Below are 22176 nucleotides of genomic sequence, written 5' to 3' on the forward strand. Positions count from 1 at the left end.
AGGGAGAGTGATTGAATGAATTTGAGAGGATTTGAAAATAAATTTTATTGTTTATTTGAGTGGATTTGGAGGTAGATGAGAGTAGATTTGGAAGTAATTTTTTTTTTAATCTGTCACATCAATCAAATCCTACACTAATTCTCACAAACGTTGCTTTCAAATTCACTCTTACTTACCTTCAAATTCACTCAAATAAATAACAACAAAATTTATCTTCAAATCCACTCAATCACTCTCTCCCAAATCTATTCAAGTAAATAAAGGGTTAAGAACAAAGACTTTGTCTCAAAAAGTTATCAGCAAAATTTGATAAGAACAATACGTGACTAACAATGTACTAATTGATTTGTAAATAAGTATACAAACTTTCTGCATTTTCAAACTACCAAAACTATCTCGTTATAGCCTCTATACACACACACACACACACACACACACATATATATATATATTACTTTGCATCATCATCTCCTTATTAGGAATTCAAAATAAGTTAAAAGTTTCTTACTTTGAATAAAAATAAATAAAATAAATAATATATGAGTAAGACAATGTATAAACATATTGTTTTATTATTTTTGTGTTGAAAATGATATCTAGTTAACGACTTATTATTATTACATCTTCCCTTCTCGAAAAACTTCACACCAGTGTGACCTCTGTCTTCATAACAAGCAGGATGTTTTTATATAAGAATCTCAGACACTAACTCTTGAAGCTTCTCACTTCTTTTCGCCTTCATATACTCCTCTATTCTCCCTTTTTCATTTATATTTTATTATCTCTTTTCTAATTTTAAAATTATTTTTAAATCATTCTCAGAATAATTTATTTCTCTTTGTACTATTTTCTTTGGTAAACTAAAACTCGTTCTTAAACAAAACTTAACTGTCTCAAAATCCAATGTTAAAATTTAAAATTTCTTGTTTTGATATTCTTTTTTTACTTTTTTTCTTTTACGAATTGGTCTTTTTTTTCTTCGGAAATAATTTTTTTAGTTTCTTCGCTTAAATACTACACAGGTTTTCAGTTGGCTTCCGTGTTATATACAGGTGGGAGGGACCGTGCAAGTAATAATATGACCAGGGGATTTTATAAAAGTTACATGTCAAAAGATATTTTTTGTTATACATATGTTTATATAAATAATTGTTTAATATGTGTACTAATTATAAGAGAAAAAACATGAAATTATGTGTACTAATTATGAAATTAGATTGTGTCTCTAAGATATTATAATTAATATATCAATTATGTGTACTAATTGATGATAAGCATTCTCATTACTGACTTCGATATAATATTTTGTCATATAACATCTTTATGTATCTGTCTATAATAAATTAAGATAAATGTTAGACATTATCTAGTTAAAAATAGTGTATCGACAAGGGAATAAAAGTTAAAGTATATTAAAAGAAAATGCATTCCACCGTTTTCTAATATACTTCAATAATTTATTTCAACAAAATTGTCTATCTGTCGATAAATATCTTTTAAACAGCGTTAAGAACATCCTAAGATGCTCTCCATTCCATGGATTAAAGTCCACTACATTCTTGGTGGATTGCATGAAAAGACCTGTACCTTAGTTATTTCTTTGTAATTTGTACTATATGGTGGGCCAATCCGCATCAAAATTGGACAAATTATCTACTGACAGAACAGATAGTTGAAGGTAGTTAAAGATTAATTAATTAAAATAATGATCATTAATGGACAATTAACAGGTATATTAACGGTTAATAATGATCAATTAATAGATTTAATTGTAGTAAATTCTATAAATAGGGGTTTGATGTCGAGGTAAAAACAATTTTTTCCATAATTCAATTTTGAGAGCTGACTGAGAAACATATCTAACTTGAGTGTTGGAGTGTCTTCTGCAGGTCAACTACTGATCAGTTTGGAGAGCGTTCTTAGAGAAGTGTGGACGATCGTGATACGGAGCAAGCTAACGCAGGACGACCACCTCGACCTCATACTATTAAACATTTGGCGTCCACCGTGAGGTCGAGGACGATAGAAGAAGCCTAGTTGAAACCACAAGAATGGCGAAACAACCTGATCCGTTGGGTTTAGTTTAGGAGATGCATAGATAAATGCAGGAAATGAAGACAGACATAACGACTTTGAGGACAGAGTGTCCTGCTGGGCAGAGAAAACAGTCGGCCCAACAATCAATGGTACCAACCCATGGGCCTACGGGAGAAAATGTTTAGACGTGGTACCGAAGAAAATGGGATATGAGGCAAGTAGTGCCTTAGCCAAGACTACCAAAACGGCTCATCCTAGTCAGGTGGAAGGACTTCATCCGTTCACTGTGGCTATCATGGAGGCACCAATGTCGGAAAAGAAAATGCCTCCTGTGTTTGAAAAGTATGATGGGTCAGCCAATCCGAATGAGCATCTTCGGTCCTTCGTGGATGCAATGGTAGTTTATTCACCAAGCGATTTGGTGTGGTGCAGAGTTTTTTCCCTATAGGGAAAGCTCTAGCCTGGTTTCATTCCTTACCCCCTAACACCATAAATGGTTTTGGTACTTTGCGCAACTTGTTCGGTCAACAGTACGCGTCTAGCAGATAACAAAGCTTAACATAATTGGCTCTAGTGATGATCAGGCAGAGGAAAGATGAGACCCTCAAGGACTTTATGGACCATTTTAACAAGATCGTTCGTCAAGTGAAGGATGTAGGCAAGGAGTTTGTGCTAAGTAACTTAACAACGGCCCTGAGGGCTGGTCCCTTTGTCGATGTTTGTTTGGCCGCCAAAGACCATGGAAGAGTTGCAGGAAAGGGAGAACGAATTCATACTTATAAAGGAAATGCATGTGTTCCATAAGGGACAACAAAATGAGATTTCATCATCAGCGGGTCGTGACCGAAAAGAGGAAAAAAGACTGGTCGGTCAGGACTAAGGATGACAAAAAAACTCGCACCCGCGGATACCTGTAGGTAAAATCCGTTGTGGATATTTAATATTTGCGGGTAAAAGGTACCCGCGGATAGCGGGTAATTTAATACCGGTTAGTTAACGGATCGGGTTTGGGTATCACATTATCTGTACTCGCGGGTATCCGCTACCCATTTGAAAAATAAAATTACAATTTTACCCAATAGGTTTTCTTACTTTAAATTATTTCCTAACTAGGTTTTGTATTCTCTCTGCCATCAAATGAATAGCAAACCCTAAATCTCACTTTTTTTTCTCTCATTCATTCTCCTTTCAATCGCATTGACGTCACAGAAGGAGGGAAGAAAATGAAGTTCAATCCTAAGGTTTACTCTAGCCAGCGCAAGTGCTACAAGGCCCATTTTACGGCATTGCCCCTATTTTGTTTCTAAAAATTATATGTTTTTCTTTTAATTTAATTTAGACATTTTAAAAAAAATCATAAAATATTATTTTTTAACTATTTTCGAGTTGAAAACGGGTATCCGCGAATTAGAAAAAATTTGCAAGTTTTTTTATGCAGGTATCCAGCAAGTAGCGGGGCGGTAGTGGATACAATTTTTACATGCGAGTCGGGTTGCGGGTAGGCATTATCCGTGCCCGACCCGACCCGTTGTCATCCCTAGTTAGAACGAAAAAGGAGGGGGCACAAAACTTAGGGATCTTCCTAGGGGGCCCAAGTACAATCAGTACACACCCTTAAATGCACCGAGGGCAAGAATTTTGGATGAAGCACTGAGCGTTGATCTGCTACCACCAATTAAAAAGAATTCGACTTCATAAAATGTTGATGGGAGGAAACACTACCAATACCAACAGAATTTGGGACATACCACCGAAGAGTGTACAACACTCCAGGATAAAATAGAGGAGTTGATTCGAGTGTGACATTTAAGGAGGTATGTGAAAGACGAGCACCGGGAGAGAAGCTCTCCTTGGAGAGGAAAAACCAATCATCAATCTCAGTGAGAAGCGCAACGACCTGATAATTGACGCAACAATAGAAGTAGAAGACGAGAACGACCTTTGAGGGGCCACATTAATATGATTTCAAGAGGGTTTGTCAGTGGAGGTTCGTCGACCTCAATGAGGAAGAGGCATTTGCGAGGATTGAGGAGTGTTCATCGGTCTTGGAGAGGAAGAACCGGTCATCAGTCTCGACGAGAAGCGCGACGACTTGATAATCGACGCAATAGAAGAAGTTGAAGCCGACAAAAACCTTTGAGGGGTCAATTTAATACGATTTCAAGAGGGTTTGCCAGTGGAGTTTCGTTGGCCTCAACGAGGAAGAGAAATTTGCGAGGATTGAGGAGTGTTCATCGGGCTGATACTATGAAGCGGTCCATGCCTGCCATCACCTTCTCAGATGAAGATTTCCATGCTCCCGATCCCAATTAGGATAATCCTATGGTCATAACGACGATGATAGCTCGGTACAATGTTAGTAAGGTGTTGATCGACCAGGGAAGTTCGGTTGACATGTTGTATGAGGATCTGATCGTGCAATACAATGAGCAGATTGTGGGGTTTGTTGGAAAGCAGGTAAACAGCAGAGGTTATGTTGATCTAAACATGCCTAAGAACCGAGTGTGATGTGAAGGAGTTGAGTGTCAAGTTTTTGTTGGTAGAAGCCAACACGTCGTATAATGTCTTGATAGGCAGACCTTGCCTAAATTCTTTCGGGCGATAGTCTAAACGCCTCACCTGACTATGAAATACCTATCGGATAAGGGAACCATTTGTACGATTTCGGGGGAACCAAAAGGTGACTTAGGAATGCTATGTGGCAAGCTTGAAGGTTGAGCCTTTAGTGTCTCAAAGGAAAACTAAGTGCTCGGAGGTGGCCATGGTAGACTTGGATCCACAAACTAATACGGAGGATCGAATGAATCTCTTGGGAGAAACACAACCATTCGGTTTGGGACGGTCGACTGAACAAACAACTTCCATTGGAAGTGGCCTCACAGAGGACCAGGCCAAGATCATAGGCCAAGAATTAAAGTTGAATGGTGACCTTTTCACATGGAATGTCACTGATATGCCCAGCATACACCCCAATCTAATGTCTCATAAGTTAGCCATTTTCAGGGAAGCTCGCCCAATGATGCAGAAGAAAAGAAGGTTGAGGGAGGAAAAGAGACCGGTGGTGAATGCCAAGGCCAAGAAGCTTTTGGAGGCAAGTTTCATCCGTGAGGTCAAGTATACCACCTGGTTAGCTAACATAGTGATAGTTAAGAAGTCGAACAGGTAATGGAGGATGTGCACAGATTTCACGGATTTGAACAAGGCATGTCCTAAGTATGCTTATCCCCTTCCTAACATTGATGGTTTGGTGGACGGAGCATCGGGGTACCGAGTTCTTAGTTTTCTTGACGCATATTATGGGTACAACCAAATTACCATGTATCATCCAGATTGGGAGAAAACGACATTCATCACCGAACGGTCTAACTACTGTTATGAGGTCATGTCATTTGACCTAAAGAACGTCGGGGCTACGTACCAACATTTGATGGACAAGGTTTTTGTTAGCAGATCAGGAGGTGTATGGAGGCTTATGTGGATGATATGGTGGTAAGGATTCGCTCAGTAGAGGAGCATGTCAAGGACTTGGCTGAGGTGTTCAGTCAAGTGTGCAAGTATGGAATGCGCTTAAATCCAGCCAAATATACCTTCGGGGTACCGGCGGAGAAATTTTTAGGTTTCATGTTAAGAGCTCGGGGAATTGAGGCCAACCCAGATAATTGTAGAGCGGTGTTGGAGATGAGGAGTCCTCAAAACCTTAAGGAGATACAACGATTAGTGGGGCGCCTAACATCTTTGTCATATTTCATTCCAAGCTTGGCCGAGCATATCAAGCCAATCTTCAAGATTATGAAGAAGAATGCCCAAGTGGAATGGGACGAGAGGTGTGAGGTGACTTTCATCGAGGTTAAGGGAATCCTTGCTAGTTCGCCAGTCATGGGACGGCCGGATCCCGAGCACGATTTGCAGCTATTTCTGGTTGTTACTGAAGCAACAATCAGTGCGACACACAAGAAAGACCGGAGTTTAAATTAGTTTATTTCATCAATAGAGTTCTTCAAGATACTAAAACAAGGTATCAACAAGTACAAAAGATTGTCTTGGCCATACTCACAATTGTCCGGCGCTTGAGACCTTATTTTCAAGAACATCAAGTAGTGGTTAGAACCGATCATCCTATAACGAAAATATTGAGAAAACCAAACTTGGTTGGGAGGATTATGGGATAGTTGGTGGAGTTATCTAAGTTTGGCTTACGGTTTGAACCACGCGGGTTGGTACACGGCCAGCACTTAGCGAATTTTGCAACTGGGTTATCCATCGAGGTTGGAGACCCATCACAACCTTAAAAGTTTTTTGTGATGAATCAGCCGATCAACAAATGTCTTCTGCAGGTCGATCACCTATCGGTTTGGAGAGTGTTTTTAAATAAGTGTGGATAATCATGATACGTTAAGCTAACATAGGACGACCGACCCTCGACCTCATACTATCGAAACATAATTCATTTGAATTTTCATAAATACAAATTTACAGAATTAGCAGTAATTAAGATATTCTGCTTTCAAAACAAAAAAGAATACGTTAAGGTTATCAGTAAAATGCTTCACCATAAGTAACTTTATGGAAATGATAAGTATGACTGGTACACCATAATATAAAATGATAAAAATAGGCAAATCAAAGCAGAAATCGTGGGCTTGAAATTGAAGTAAAATTATAAAAACTCTATTTGGACGCTGAAACAGTAGCATAAGTTGATAAATCAATGAAGGCATACCCTTGGACGTTCAAATATATATATATTTGTGACAATTTCAAAACTTGTGTAGCTTGCATCGCATCATACCGAGTAAATTACATCTCGCAGCTAGGTAAAGAGAATATCAAGTTCTGTACAATTTAGTAAGAAAGACTCAATAAATCTGCAGTTAACCAGCAAATGCGTGGTCTCATGGAGAGAGGAAGCGGTCTCTTTAAGGACCACACTACAAGGGTTCATTCTAATATGCCTCAAGCTATAACATACCTTCAACCAAAAACCGTACACTAGCATCAAGAGTCCCAGTGAAGATGTGAATGAGATCTGATAAGTTCTGCATAATCACTTGAAGAGAACCCGGACAACCTCGGAACAAAAGAAAACCAATCGAGGACTGAGATCATGGGTTCAAAGGGACACCAAAAAAGCCAATTCAGGTAGCCAGGGGGCTGCAGCTATTATTAACTAATACCAGGACCATCTTGACCTGCTGTTTCATTTGAAGACACAGAATTGTTTTCATCAGATACCAAACCTTCAACCTTTTCAGTCTGTTTTTTCTGCAAATCCTTGGAGTCTGACTCCGGGAACACCTCAGCTTGCATTGACGGAGAAATATTATTTATATGCAGCCATGTCAGTTCCCACAAACTACTTCCATCTACACTACTGCTCCGCACTAGTACTTGCCCCGTTTTCATAACAAGCACAGTGTTCTTAAGAAGCTCAGGCACAAGTTCGTGAAGCTTCTCGCTTCTCCTTCCTCTAATTTTCACCTTCATATAAGTTTCTAACCGACTTAGTACAGCCAACCATAATGTGCTGAAGTCTGGCAATTCTGATAGAAATTGGATTAACTGGAGGAAAACTTTACACAGGAGCTTCAGAGCGAGAACTAGTGTTCCTTCTATGTTCCGGTAGTCCTTTTGAGACTGTGTTTGAGAAATTTCAATCAGGTCATCAAGCACAGAGAAGATCACTTGATCGAAACATTGCAACCACAAGTTATGTGGGAGATTAATCCCCACTGATCCTGTCAAGCACTTTTGTAAAGATAACAACGCATGGTTTCTAACCTCCTCTCTCTGGTCCAGACACAGTTTTTTTAGTCCCTGTACGAGCCTCAACCACATGTCCCCAATATCCTGCAACACCTTTGCCAATTCCTCTTCTTTCGTTGCTTGCTTAGCATCATTAGTCCACTTCTCTAAACAACTGACAGACCCTGACATAAGATCAAGGGCCATTACAGACCGTTCAACCTGTCCAACACGAGATTCAGCAAACTGCTTCGCTGCATCTATGCAGAGAACATAATTAGCTGGAAGCAAGTGGGCTCCATCTGACATGATGAACAACAATGCGTCAAAACCGGCCTCAGCTGCTTCCAGGTGTCTAGCAGTGATGGAAAGCAGTGATGTAATTGTCCGCCATCCTAAATGAGATCTAATATGAGAGGCATTTGCCTTCATGAGGTGACTAACTTCCTGTGTTATCTGCTCATAGTATGCATCAGCAACACGAGCATCAAGCTTAAGGACAAGTTGCAGAGACCTCAGAAGTTCATCAGTAATGTTCTCTTTATAGGGAAGTAAGCGATGACAAATTCGTAAAAGGCCAAAAACAGCCTTTTCAACCAATGCACAAGGCATCACGGTTGACTGAACAATGTTGGAAATATGCTCATATACACCCTGCCAAAGAAGTTCAATTCTATCCCTGTTATTCAGAGTGATTGCTACCAGTAACTCCAGGCAGAAAACCAAAGTATCTTCGTCCTCAGATGTGCTGTTCCCTTTCTTAGGTCTCACTCCTGCGCTAGTGATTGCTTTTGCAAGCTGCAATAGAGATTCGGCTTGCAAAAATTTACTCTCAGAGAATATGCTGTCAATGTGACACTTCTGAATTGTTTGAAGGGTGCATTGCTGAGCAGCAAGTTGTTCTTCACTAGGAACTGATTTTGGCTCTTCGGCACCTAGATACAAGAGTTGACTAAACCTGCTCATCAATCCAGAGGATCTCTTTGTAGTATTTACAGACGGAAGACGCGATAAAGATAAAGCATTAGTAGTACGCTTCCCCCCATCCTCAGTTTCTGTAGAAAGCTCTGACTCTTCTGCTGCATCACTGGCAATACGAGTAGGAAGAAGCCCTAACCTGTGAAATTTTAAGATGCAATCAAGAATATTTCTCCACCCTGTGCGGATGAAATCACCATACCTATTTGCAATAGTGAAAACTGTCTCAGTTGCCATTCTTGCTTTCATGTCTTCTCCAAAGGCTAGGATGGATTCCTCAACAGCTAATGGATCAAAAACAGTAACAAACTTACAAAGTGACACAACCAAATCATCCAGTATATTTTCAAGATGATAGTAAGCTGATATCTTTGCAACAGCTATGAATCCATCCATACATGTTTGGTATACCTCCGCATTCTCAGCATTATCAAATACCACAGAAATGGCCGCAATTGTTGGACCAGACAATATAGAAAACATATCATAATCAAGGTATGCTTTGGAATCAGAAACAATAAATGGATCAGATTTTTTCGACTTATGCTTGAGATAAATCCACCGACTTGGGGTCATTTCAGGGAAACCAGAACCTTGCTCAGGAGTTGTTCGAATCTCATTTTTACAAATTGAATGGTAAAGTTCAGACAGAAAGTCTCGAGGTAGATCATTGCCACCATTTATTCGCCTATTATTACGGATAAAATCCTCTTCTGTCATCTTGTTTCTGACCTGTGAATTGTGGTGATCTGTATTAAGCATTATAATTGAGTATGATAACAACAGAGCAGCATCTTTATTGGCTAGGACCTCTGGAGACTGTTCATAATATCGTTCTGAGAAAGCTTCAAGCACCCTCTGTATCTTCTGTGATTCTCCAGGCAGTCTGAAAGTCTCCAAAAATAGGCGTAGGGCAGTGTCTAACATCATGTCTTTGAAATCAAATGTTTTAGCAAATTCATGAAGAACCTCAATGCAGAATTCATCATGATTTCCTAGAAAATCACCAATGAGATTCTTATCCAACCCAGCAGTGTATCTGAAAAAGCAGGCAACACTTTGGGGATCAAGTTTGTCAGGTAAAAGATGTGTTCCTTGGAGAAACTCAAGACCTTTCTTAGTATCACGATTAAAATGATCAGCACCAATCATCAATCTTTTCTTGAAGTACTTTCTCCGGGATACAAAAGGAACCCAATTTTTTGGATCACAAAAATTTTCACACTTTTCCTGCCAGAACGGAGTATACTCTTCAAGATTCACAGGAGATTGTTCTGAACTTAAAGATCCATTGCCTATCCTTTCAGCCATTCCGTGCATAACAGCAATAAGACCCTCCAAAGCAAGAATATGCATGGAAGTCAATGGACTGTTCACAGGGAAAGCACTTTTGGACAACAAATTAGCAATGTCTTCAAAGACATTACTACAAGTTAGGTCACAGTCAAAGTTAGCATACATCTCCACCATGAATGTTTTTTGCCTGCAAAAGTCAACAAGGGCCTCCATGACAACTTCCTGCTGCTGATATGAAGCACCATATTTGCTTTGTGCAAGTCTCAAAATTACACAAGAAAAAAATGCTTCTAGCTGTAATTTGAGTTCTGTACGAAGATGGTGATACAAATTTAGAACAATGCTACATACCATTGAAAGTACGAGAGGACTCATTGACAAACCAAATTGCATAAGATTGCGGAATAATTCATCCTGAATTAAGCTTAGCAATCTAGGGTGTTGGTGAAAGGAAGGCCCTCCCAACTCTATGGCTGAATTAATCAAAGTTAAGGCAAAAAGAGGCACATCTTCATCGAATGCTATAGTGTTAGAGCGAGGACTATTTCCCATATGTTCAGCAACGTTCAGCAAAGAACACAAAAAGTGAAATATTTCCACCATGCAGGGAATCCCATATGGTTCATTTACAAGCTGCAATTCATTCAGGTCAGCCACTTGATCACTGCTTGCAATAGCTGTGTCTTCATCCAATACAGTGGCTGCCACATCACTCACAGTACTAGGAGCAATGCCTGTGGATAAGGGTTGACCATTACTAGCAGAAGTCAAGTTCCCATTGTCCAATTGTCTATTTGGAGAATTATGATCATTATTTATCCCAACAATCTGTTCAAAAAGTGACAAAAAAACTATCAGTAATGAAGTTTGTGACATTGACTGTAAATATATTTGTCATGATGATACATGAAAACAATCTCTCTAACCCTATCTAGTAACAATGCATAAACAGCCTCTAACAATCATTTTCTTCTTTTTATCTTTTACCCTTTTGAGAGGTGCAACACAATAATGCACAACAAGGGGTCGGTTACTACCATACACACATAATTTTCACGTGGTTTTCCTAAAGAATATACTTTGGGATTTTGGACTATTTTAGGTAGTTTTAGGGTAACTCTGAGAGAGTCAAAGTCCAGCTAAGGTAACTACATGCAGCGGTGGCACTACCTTATAGGTGCAAAAGGCTCTGACCACCTTAATTTGTTTTCTTTTGCAAAAATATATGCGTGTTTGTGGATATTCACATTTATTTTAAATAGCATGTGGAAGGGCACTTTTCTTAGATAGTAATATTTTAAATATAAGAAAGCTCAATAAATCAATTATTAGTCCCCTTCTTAAATTTGAAGGGAAGGCAAGAAGATAGGTCTGGAGTCATTTCGATTGGACAAGAGACTTTAAAGCCAGATTTAATCAGATGACCAACACCATAAGGTATATTAGAGTATGCCTACGAGTGAGGTTTTAGAGGGAAAGAGAAGAAAGGGTAAACTTCTGAACAGATACACATATGTTTATAAAAATACATAAACATATAAAACATTAAGCATAAGTTAATTTATCCTTTTCTTTTTTAAAAAAAAAAAGGCTTAAGTATTTTTTAATCTCTACAAAATGAGCAAGTTTTTGTTTGTCACTGTAAAAAGAGTTTTCATCCCTTTAAAAATTTTAAATCTTTGTTTTTGGTTCCTGTAAAATAATTTAATTTTTATTTTGGTCCACAATACCCTTTTATTTATTTTCATCCCACCAAAATCTGAAATCCCTCTAAAATTTTAAATCATTGTTTTTGGTTCCTGTAAAATGAGTTAATTTTTATTTTGGTCCAAATAAAACCACTTTCATTTAATTTTCACCCCACCAAAATCTGAAATCCCTACTTTTGCCCCTTAATATTCATTTTAAGGAAGATCAATAATATTCGTTTCAGGAATCTAAAAAATATTAGAAGTGACAAGCTAACATGAGACTACAAACACTAGTGAGTGTCATCTAAAAGATCACTTAGTTCGTTAAACATATAAATTGCCCTGTAACGTGGCATGTGAAATCAAGACTAAAAATAAATTAATTCACATTTCTAACAGGTAAAAACCAAAAATGAATTGCAATGCCCAAAACTAAAACTCACTCAAAATATATTTAAGCCTAAAAAGTTACCAAATTAAAGAACAGTTATTAATGATGACAAAATTTCCCCTAAAACCTCACTCTCAAATATATCCTAAAATTCCATGATTTTGTAGGGAATAGTAAATTCACGGAAATTGCAAAGTTGAAACAGGTAATAAACAGTAAAGAAGCAGATGGTAAATAAACTAACACATTCATTTTGAATGATTTCAGATTTTGTGAAATGAGAAAAGGTGAATAACAAATAATAGCCAAACAAAAATTCATGCATAAATTTGAATCTTACTTCTTAGCCCAAGGTCCCAATTTTTCCTTACAACCATTTACCTCCCCTAGAAACTGACAAAATTATCACAGGAAATAAATGAAATAGCAACCAGTAAGTTTAAGGTAACATAAATGCTATACCTCTTTCTGTAAAGCAGTGCTGCCATTATTTAAAGCAAGTTCTGCGTTGTCAATATCTTGAAGGTGAGAAAAAATACACCGAACAAGTTCATGCATTGTGTAACGTGCTATCCGCTGCAACAATTCACTTTTGGTTCCTGCTTGATGAACTATACGGAAACAAGTATTTACTATGGTGCAAATATGTTGGTTACTCAGCATCATAGATGCTTTGCTCTTCACACATGCTAGAAGAACTTGTAATATCTTCATCAATACCACTTCTTCCGATCCAGGATCAGTCACCTCAAACCTGCAACTTGTAACAGCATCAACTACCAAGTGCATGGCATCCCCAACATTAACAGTATTTTGATCAATTACATCCAATGTCAAGATCTTGTAAACAGATGATAGAGCGACACCAGTAATTGGTGCACCGGTTTCATCTGATTGAATCACATCCAGAAAAGGCTGGAGATACAAGGCAGGGTTTATTACATGCCACTGATTCTGCCAAGAAAAAATTTGCTTCCTTAATGCCTTCAGAGACTGAACAAGGGAATGCTCCAACTGATCATCATCTGACATATAATGAACTCCCCATCTAACATTTCTTCTCATGACAGCCAAAACAGCACCAATTTCTGCATTGATCATGCATGCCACAGTAGTTTTGTCAGGATACTCAGCATCACACTGTCCAGATGCCTCTTCTATCGCATTGATACCAGTTTGCGTTTGCAACTTTACATGTCCCATTTTGTCAAGCAGATCTACCTGACATTTACCAATAGAACTTGCCAAGATGAAGCACAGCCATACAAAAGGCAATAGTGGTCTATGAAACAGGCAACCATCACAATGTGATTTGGGGTATCCACATGCCAAATTGAAAAACTAGTAACACATATTCTATCTTCAACACAGTTCACATATGAAAATAGTCTACAAGAACCCCAAAAGTCCATCAAGACAGCATATGAACAGTTAATAATACATGAGAAGACCACATAAACAACAAGCATACAAACAGGAACATGTACATAGAAAAAAGATAAGGGTGTTCAACAAATTTATAGGAACAGATAAATCTAACTTTGTCATTGATCCAGTTGAAAAGTATCTCATAAATCTAAGAAGAACTACACATAGACGTGCCAATTTAAAAAACACACTGCATTTACTTGCTCAGTGGCCTAAGTGCCATGCCAACTACCCAATATTCAACCCACCAGGAACAAGCTACTCTTCTTACAATGTTACCATCATCAACTGTTACTCAGATTCCTCCGCCAAATTCAATCTCGGGCAGAAAATCCCGAATTCAGTTCAAATCTTAGATCTACAATCGAACATGAGCCTTTGGATTGAATCGGTTGTAGCACACTAACAAGTGATAATGATCTAATCCACTGAAACATGGCCCATTTTGAACTGAATCCAAAATTAAACACAAAGGGGACTCTAAATAGCGTTTATACCTTCGATTCCAACAATGAGATCAAGAAGACGAAAATTGACATCCAAATTGAAAAGAAAAAAAAATAAAAAGGTGGGATTGAAAATGGAAGCAAATAAAGATGGCTAGAAAAAAGAAGAAGAAGAAGAAGAAGAGCTACCGAGAGCGAGATCGGGAGTGTTAGGGCACAAATGGAGCTGGTGTGTTACATTGAAATCATGGCTTCAAATTGAAATTTTCCTCTCAAATTCCTCTATAATGTCCCTTTCTCTCTCTTAGGATAAATTATTACAAGAATCACTAATTTCAATCAATTATGACACATCGCCTCTGTATTATCACTGCAACAACACAACTGTTCAGTTTATTTTGTGCGTAATTTATTCTTCAATGCCGTATACAATATTAACAAGGTTCGTAAGATTTAACATTAATTATAGATGATAGAATGGTCAACATATTTTTTAAAAGAAAATTATCATAGGTACATGAAACTTATTTAATTTTGAAAAATTATGTAATCATAATTTAATAAAAATAAAAATAGTATATTAACAAAATTACCCACATTTACTCTAATTTATTTATTTATTTATAAAGTATTTTGTTAACGCTTAGTTTGTTTGTTTGGGGTTTTATCATTTAAATGGAGATGACACGGATGATTTGGTTTAGCTGATTTAAAGTAATTTGAGAGAATAATATTGTTAAAATAATAAATGTTTTGAATGAATATTCATACTCTTTTGAGACAATATTGTTAGAATTTATAACTGATGTATTCTCTCATAATTTTTATTTTTAAAATATATAATTAAGGACAAAAAAATGTATTTAAGTTATAATTAATTTTGATAGTGACATTATTAGATGTACCAAACAAGTTCCTAATTAAGGACTATAGGAATAATAATGTCTTTATAATTTCTTTTTTTTTCATAAATGGTGTTAATTTAAAGATTAAATATATTTATAATTCTTGAACTTTCATGTGAGATTGCCTTTTGTTTTTATTCAAAACATTGTATCACTTTCATTCACACATTACAAGAAAAGAAAATTGTTAATTATCTATATATTTTGTCTATCAATAAAAAAAAACTATTAATAATTTGAATCTATTGATCGATTACTAAGAACAAAAAGATTGTTGATAAAATGTTTGTTAATAACTTTTACTAACAAATTGGAAAAATCTTCACTAATTACCAACAACAAAATTCATTAATACATATCTATTAGTAAAAATCGATGGAATTTGGTTATTGATAAATATTACGATTTGGTTTCTTCTTCCTCCTTCTCTTTTTCTTTTTTCTTGCTTTATTCTTTTTTTCTCCACTCCTTCACCCCTAACCACCACTGTTGACATGCCCTACATCGTTGCTCTACTATTGCTTCATTGTTACACCACCATTGTGCCTTCGCCACCACCATTGCAATCAACTCTAGTTAGTCCTCCTCCCCTTCCGCATTCTCTTTTTCGTCTCATCTATCTCCACTTAATTTATAAAAGAGATAAATATGTTTTTTTATTCCTTAAGTATTGCATAAAATTGGAAATGGGCCCTAGTCAAAACTTCATACCTCAACTCCAAGATTGTCCACCTTTATTTTCACACAACAAAGAACACATAAAAACTTCATCTTCTTCTCTATTTTCTGATTTTCGCTTCTTCATTCATCAATCTTTACCAAAAACCCACACCTTTTTTCCAAATTCACAATCTTCATCCTCTCCAACCAATATTTTTCAACATTTTCTCCCCGACTATCAATCACAAAAAAATCATTCTCATTTTTCTTAAGCCTTCACCACTAAGAATTCTCTAATTTTGCACTTTTTTCTGTGTCTAGAAGTCTTTGTTAGTGCATTTTAGTTTCTTATTGTCTAGAATTATATTAGTTTTAGGTTTTTCTATTAAATCTTTATATTTGTAGAATGTTAGTTAAAAATAGGATTTTAGATGTATTTTTAGTATTTTTTTACAAGTACGAACTTAAATGTTTTTCTAATTTTTTATAATAAAAGCCTTTTTCTTAATTTTTCTTTTAATTTTGAATTGCCAAAATACCCTTATTTCAATTACTGAATTGGTCCCTTTTTCATAATTGAATTTAAAATTTTAGATTGGACCAGGTTAAGGGCAGATGCGTACATTGGGCTGGCTATTTCTGATTTGGGCCCATTTTGCAATAAGCTAATTGAAAATTATGCATTGAGTTGAACTTGTAAAGGAATGCACATGTTAGGCCGTTGGAATTGGGCTGGCTATTCTACGTTTTGGGTTGTGCTGAATTTAGGCCTGCAATTAAGAAGAGAGGGTTTCTCCCTAAACCACCACGGGCTTCTTCCTCCACTACCCTATTCCACAATTGCCCCCTCAATGAAAATTGAATTACCGTGGTTAAAAGGTTAAAAAAAATAAAAAGAAATTGTTGAAGACGTCAACAAAAATGGGAGATATGTTAGGCCTTCAACGGATATTGACATCCGTTGAAGGTCAAATGGATCTCCCATTTTCGTTTACACCTTCAACCATTTCTATTTATTTCTTATAACAAAACAATTTTTATTCTTTATAAATAAATATATAATAATTATTAAATCAACTAAGAAAACAATTATAAAGGTCAAATAAATAAATCTACAAAAACAATAATTACTAAACTAAAAATTAAAAAAAAATTAAACAAGAGAACCGTGAAGGCCTCAACGAAAATCGCAACGAATATCCATATCCGTCAACGGATATCGAGATCCGTTGAAGGCCCAATGAATTTCCCATTTTCGTTCAGGACCTTCAACACTCTCTTCTTTTATTTTCTTCACAGACCACGTCCAAATACAATAAACCAAACATAAACAAATTTAACATGTTCACATCACCTAAATATACATACAAACAGCAAAGAAATACATGTAAATGAACATGCAAACCATTAAAGGAGAAGAAGAAACCAACCTGGTGTCCAGTCATGAAACCAATCAAGCACGAAAGCTACAAATGAGCACACCCCTCCGCAAACACACCAAGCACACCCTCAACAAACGAACACGCCCTCAGTGACTGGATAAAAGCAACAAAAATTGAAAAAGAAATTGGAAGAAAACAGGAAAAGAAGGAGAAGAGAACACAAAGGAGGAAGAAAGAATGTTGAGATTTGTGGTGTGAGGGTGGAGGAGTGGGGTGCAGCTGAGGGAAGAGTAAAAACGGAAAGTTAAAAGGGAGTTTAGGGTTTAAAAAAAATTTAAAAGTTAAATGGTAAAAGTAAAAAATATTTACCTAAGGGTATTTTTGGAAAATAAAAAAATTAGGGAGGTGTAGGTAGAAATGTGTGGTAGTGTAGGGAGAAACTCTCTTAAGAAGGACGACGCCATTTTGAGGCTTGGCAGCTGCTTCCTTTGGAGTGCTCGAGCAAAGGCCTTATTTCCCATATGTGAAGTGAAACCTCTCGACCTAGGGTTCGCAATTTGTCAATAAATATCACGCTTGAATATTCTTCTTCCTCCTTTCTTCCTCTCCACCTTTAGCCGACACTATTGTTGTGGCTTTCATTGTTGCTTCACTACTGAATCATTTTTACACCAATATCATGCCTCCGTCATTGCCATCACAATGGACTCCAACTATTCCTCCTCTTCCTTATTCTCTTTTTCTCCTCTTCTTATTCTCACTCATCTCCACTTAATTTATAAAATAATCTCATAAAACTCAACAAAAATTTTAGCATTCTTTTAATTGATTGTTTTGTCTATGAAAAAATCCATCAATAATAAGATTTATGAATTACTAACTAATTTTACCAATGAGTTTTAAGATATATTATTACAAACGAATTTTACACGAATTGGTTAAAATCCAAAGTGGGAAGTATACGTTATTTTATTGATAAAATTATAATTTACTAACAAAATTTACTGATAGATATATTAGTGGTGGAAATAATCATCCATAATATAAGAAAGGTTAAACCCCTTTAGTTGTCCCTATTTATGCAGGTTTTTTCCAGTTTGATCCCCGTTTTTTTAAAATCCCCAATTGAGTCCTAAATAGTGCTAATTTGAATCAATTGGGGCCCTGCAGTTGGCTTAATGGGGGTTCAGTTTTTGCTGAGGTGGGAGGTTGACGTGTCAATTTTTTTAAACTGGCATTCACAGAGTTGTACGTGGAATTTAAAAACATTTTAACATTTTGATTAAAAAATTTAAAAAAAAATCATCTTCCATTACAATCAAGCACCACCCAGAATTCATTTTCCCTGTCCATCACCCAGACCCTAAATTCAGCAATAGCTTCCTTTCCAACATCTGTAATTCCTGCACATTACACAACAATAATGTCCTGTTAATATTAAAACTTGAACCCTCCAAATACTGTCCATGGAAGTTAACTTAGTAGAAACATATAGAAAAACAATCAACGGTCGTAGTAATAACCATCATCCAGAAATTGAAAGTCACCTCAACAGAAGCCACTAATGTAAGAAATTCTTTGCAGTTCATTCCTGTGAATACCCTTGCAGCAGTAACAGTGGATTTCCCCTGAGTTAGAGTGCTTGTTTTGTCAAACAGTGGATTTCTGGCAGCCATTTTTCTGGGTATGCTCCTAGAGCCCCACATCGCTTCACAAGAAACCTCAATTAAATCGGAAACCTTCTCTACAAATCTCTCTCCCCAAGAAGGCCGAGTGGGTCCAATTTTTCTGGGTATGCTCCTAGAGCCCCACATCGCTTCACAAGAAACCTCAATTAAATCGGAAACCTTCTCTACAAATCTCTCTCCCCAAGAAGGCCGAGTGGATCCAATTTGGGAAACCGGAGAACCAACTGGAGAAGAAGCACTACAGAGGAGTCCGCCAACGGCCTTGGGGAAAGTTCTGCCGAGATCCACGACTCGAACAAGCGCGGGTCGAGAGTGTGGCTTGGAACCTTCGACACCGCCATCGAGGCCGCCAAGGTTGACGACCGTGCTGCCTTCAAGCTCTACGGCTCAAAGGCCATCCTCAACTTCCCGCTCGAAGCAGGCGCAGTGGACGCCACCACCGAGGCTGAAGGCTAAAGGAAGCGGCGACGCCAGGAGGAGGAGGTAGAGGAAGTGAAGCCGGTGGTGAAGAATGAGAAAACGACAAAACAGGAGGTGAACTATTTTTCGGGAGATGTTGTTAACGCCTAAGGTTGAAGATGATCAAGGTAAGGTTGAAGATGATGAACCCTAATTTGAGTTTCAATTTTTAGAATTTTCTTTTAATTATATATTCCATGTATACAGCGTAAAGAATGCCACGTTTAAAAAAATTGACACGTCAACCTCCTATCTCAGCAAAAACTTAACCTCGTTAAGTCAATTTAACGGTAGGGACCCAATTGATTCAAATTAGTCCTATTTAAGACTCAATTGGGGATTTTAAAAAAACGGGGATCTAAGTGGGAAAAACCTACATAAATAGGGACAATTAAAAGGGTTTAACCTATAAGAAAAGTTGGTCTAGAGTGATGATGACTTCAATAATAATAAAAATGAGGGAAAACATAAAGGTGAGAGTAATGGTGATGTTTAAAGGAAAACATGATGTTCCATAATGTTAAGAAATCACATGCAATTGCAATTGAAAGGAAAAACAAAAAGGGGAAGGGGCACTAACTTAGATGAAAGGATTTGTGAGTGATAAATTGAAGTGATAAATGTGTCAATCCGATCTGTTTTGATTAATTCGTCAAAATTAGGTCGGATCAAGTTGACTTGTGATAAAAAAAAAGGACCAGAAATTGTAATTTTTCCTACCACTCTTTTTTAATTTTTTTAAAATTAAAAAAAAATTGTTTACATATTCATATAAATTAATATTAAAATCATATTTAATCATATTAATATTTTAATTGAATGAATTAAAAGAACTGTTACATTTACATGTTAAAAAATTCAACCTGATATATCTCGTTTTGAGATACTAGTGGATTGACCCAAAGACCACAAGTCATTTTTCCAACCTTAGTGAAAAATTGGTTGATTGAAGAAAAAGTAGAGGCTTGCATGGTACAAAGCATTATAAGTGATGATCTATCTTTGTATCACGAAGGATTGTTCACTTGAAGTGATGGATTTGAGGGTGAAAGAGTGAATGAGTTTCAGATGATTTCCAGAATAAATTGAGTATTGTTTTTTTGAAAGGATTTGAAGATGAATTTAAGTGAAGTTGGAAATAAAATTTCTGTAGAATTTGATCGATGTGACAGATAAAAATATATTTTAATAGATAAAAAATAAAGATTAACAAATTTTCCTTAATAATAATAGTAATATAAAATTATGTTTATAAATAATATATTTATTAGTAAAAAATATTTTAAGTAGTAAAACAAATAAAAATTAATAGTAAAGTATAGTTTTTCTATTTGAAATATCATTTTTTAAAATGTATGCAATGTACGTTTATTTTCATTACTATTATTTATTAATTAATATTATTAATAAAAAAATACATAGAATGAATTTGTACTATGTAGAATTGAATACATCACTTTTCATTTCTCATGAGCCATAAGTGAATTTAGTAAGGACAATATCGACATTTGATAATAAATCGCATCAAATCCGTGCGAATGATCCAAGATTAAAAAAAACATTTATCACGTAAATAGTTGCTTTTAATAATTCACAAATACTTTAAAATGAAGATAAAATTAGCCCTAAATTCATCTTCGCCAATTCATGTTAACAGTAAACTACTTAAAAATGAACACAATAGAAGTTGTGAAACATGACAAATGGAGGAAGTGTGGTTGTGATTACATCTATGAGATTTTTTTCTATCATTTTGGATGAAAGTTTATTACTTTAGTCTTTGATATTAATCTCTAGATATTCATGGTCATTTCATTCCAAACTCTTGTATCTTTTAACGATGTTAGATATGTGTAATAGATTGTATTTCTTAAGCGTTGTTCAAGATATTTAGTTCATATCTTGCATAATTACATATTCGTATACTTAACTTGATTGTACAATAAATTCACAAGAGGGTCAAACAATCTCTATAAAATTAAGTAAATTATAACTAGACTTTAAATATACTAAATTTCTATCTATCAAAAAAATTGGTGTGGAATTTTTTTTTGGGTATTTTTTTACCTATTTCTTGATATTTTTTTTTTTTGCAAGAAACTTAAATACTTTGATTCTACTGTTCAAAGACAAGTTTTTAAGATTAATAATTAAGAAAAATAATTAAAATATCAATTCATCCTACTTAGTAACATAAAGCTTAATTTTACTTACATTTGATTCTATCATTTCAAGACAAGTTCTTAAGATTGTTAATAGAGTAAGAAACATTTTAAAACATCAATTTACAATTTTTTTTTAAAAGAAAACTTAATCTAATGCGTAAAATTTTAAAAATATAGATAAAAGTATAATTAAGATTTTTTTAATATATATATATATATATACTGTTGCCATTTTTTTCCATTATGTGTTGTACAAGACTGAGATAATTAAGCTAATATTATGAAATATTTCATTAAATTACTTGTTTAAAGTCAAAATGCTGGAAAGAAAAGAAAAAAAAAGTTCAGGTGCAACATCATTTCAAGAATGCAAATTTAAATGGTTAGAGTTTAGTTTTTGTTCCATACACTTTAAAATTTATTTAAAAAAACATAATTACAAAATTTAAATAAAAGCGTTATAATTTAAAAGGGGTTGCTGCATAATCACTAAAAAATCAAGTTACTTACTTTATAAAATGTAACTTGTCAGGCCTCGTTAAATACACCCAAAACTCTCTCAGAACCATTAAAACGCACTCACCAACTCTCTGCGCTAACGCCAAGTGTTAAAATGGAAGATTCGGAAGTCAGTAAGTGGAGTGCAGGTGTCAACAGGAGAGCGCACGACCGTTTGGTCGTGGGGTGAATCAAAATGATTTCTGAAAAACCTGCCTACTCCCTTCTACATGCACCTTCTCCTTCCAAACTCTGACTTTCCATTTCTCCTTCTTCTCTCTAGAAACCCTACCTTCTCTCTAAGAAAACTCACCATTCTTCTTCTCCGATCATCATTCAGGCACCAGTTCTACACCCCCGGCTTAGAGGACGATCGTTTGAACCGATCAGTTTAAGATTCTCAACTGGTA

At 35.8% G+C, this 22176-nt stretch overlaps 1 protein-coding gene and 1 pseudogene across 3 annotated transcripts; one reads left to right on the forward strand and one right to left on the reverse strand.

The window, feature by feature from the left end:
* Positions 1-6754: 6754 nt before the first annotated feature.
* Positions 6755-14410, reverse strand: LOC108338084 (ARF guanine-nucleotide exchange factor GNOM). Of its 3 annotated transcripts, none has more exons than XM_017574778.2 (3): positions 14199-14410; positions 12598-13356; positions 6755-10881 (listed from the first exon to the last, which is right to left on the reverse strand). In XM_017574778.2, the coding sequence occupies exons 2-3, from the start codon at positions 13336-13338 to the stop codon at positions 7201-7203; spliced, it is 4422 nt and encodes a 1473-aa protein (XP_017430267.1). In that variant the 5' UTR covers positions 13339-13356; positions 14199-14410; the 3' UTR covers positions 6755-7200. The 3 variants fall into 3 exon arrangements, with proteins under 3 accessions (XP_017430267.1, XP_052736207.1, XP_017430266.1); XM_052880247.1 differs by having other exon boundaries at positions 12598-13417; XM_017574777.2 differs by lacking the exon at positions 14199-14410 and adding an exon at positions 14061-14193.
* A 4232-nt stretch (positions 14411-18642) lies between these two features.
* Positions 18643-19315, forward strand: LOC108336591 (ethylene-responsive transcription factor 5-like; annotated as a pseudogene).
* Positions 19316-22176: the final 2861 nt, after the last annotated feature.

The sequence above is a fragment of the Vigna angularis genome, chromosome 7, assembly GCF_016808095.1.
Source record: "Vigna angularis cultivar LongXiaoDou No.4 chromosome 7, ASM1680809v1, whole genome shotgun sequence".
Taxonomy (NCBI): Eukaryota; Viridiplantae; Streptophyta; class Magnoliopsida; order Fabales; family Fabaceae; genus Vigna; species Vigna angularis.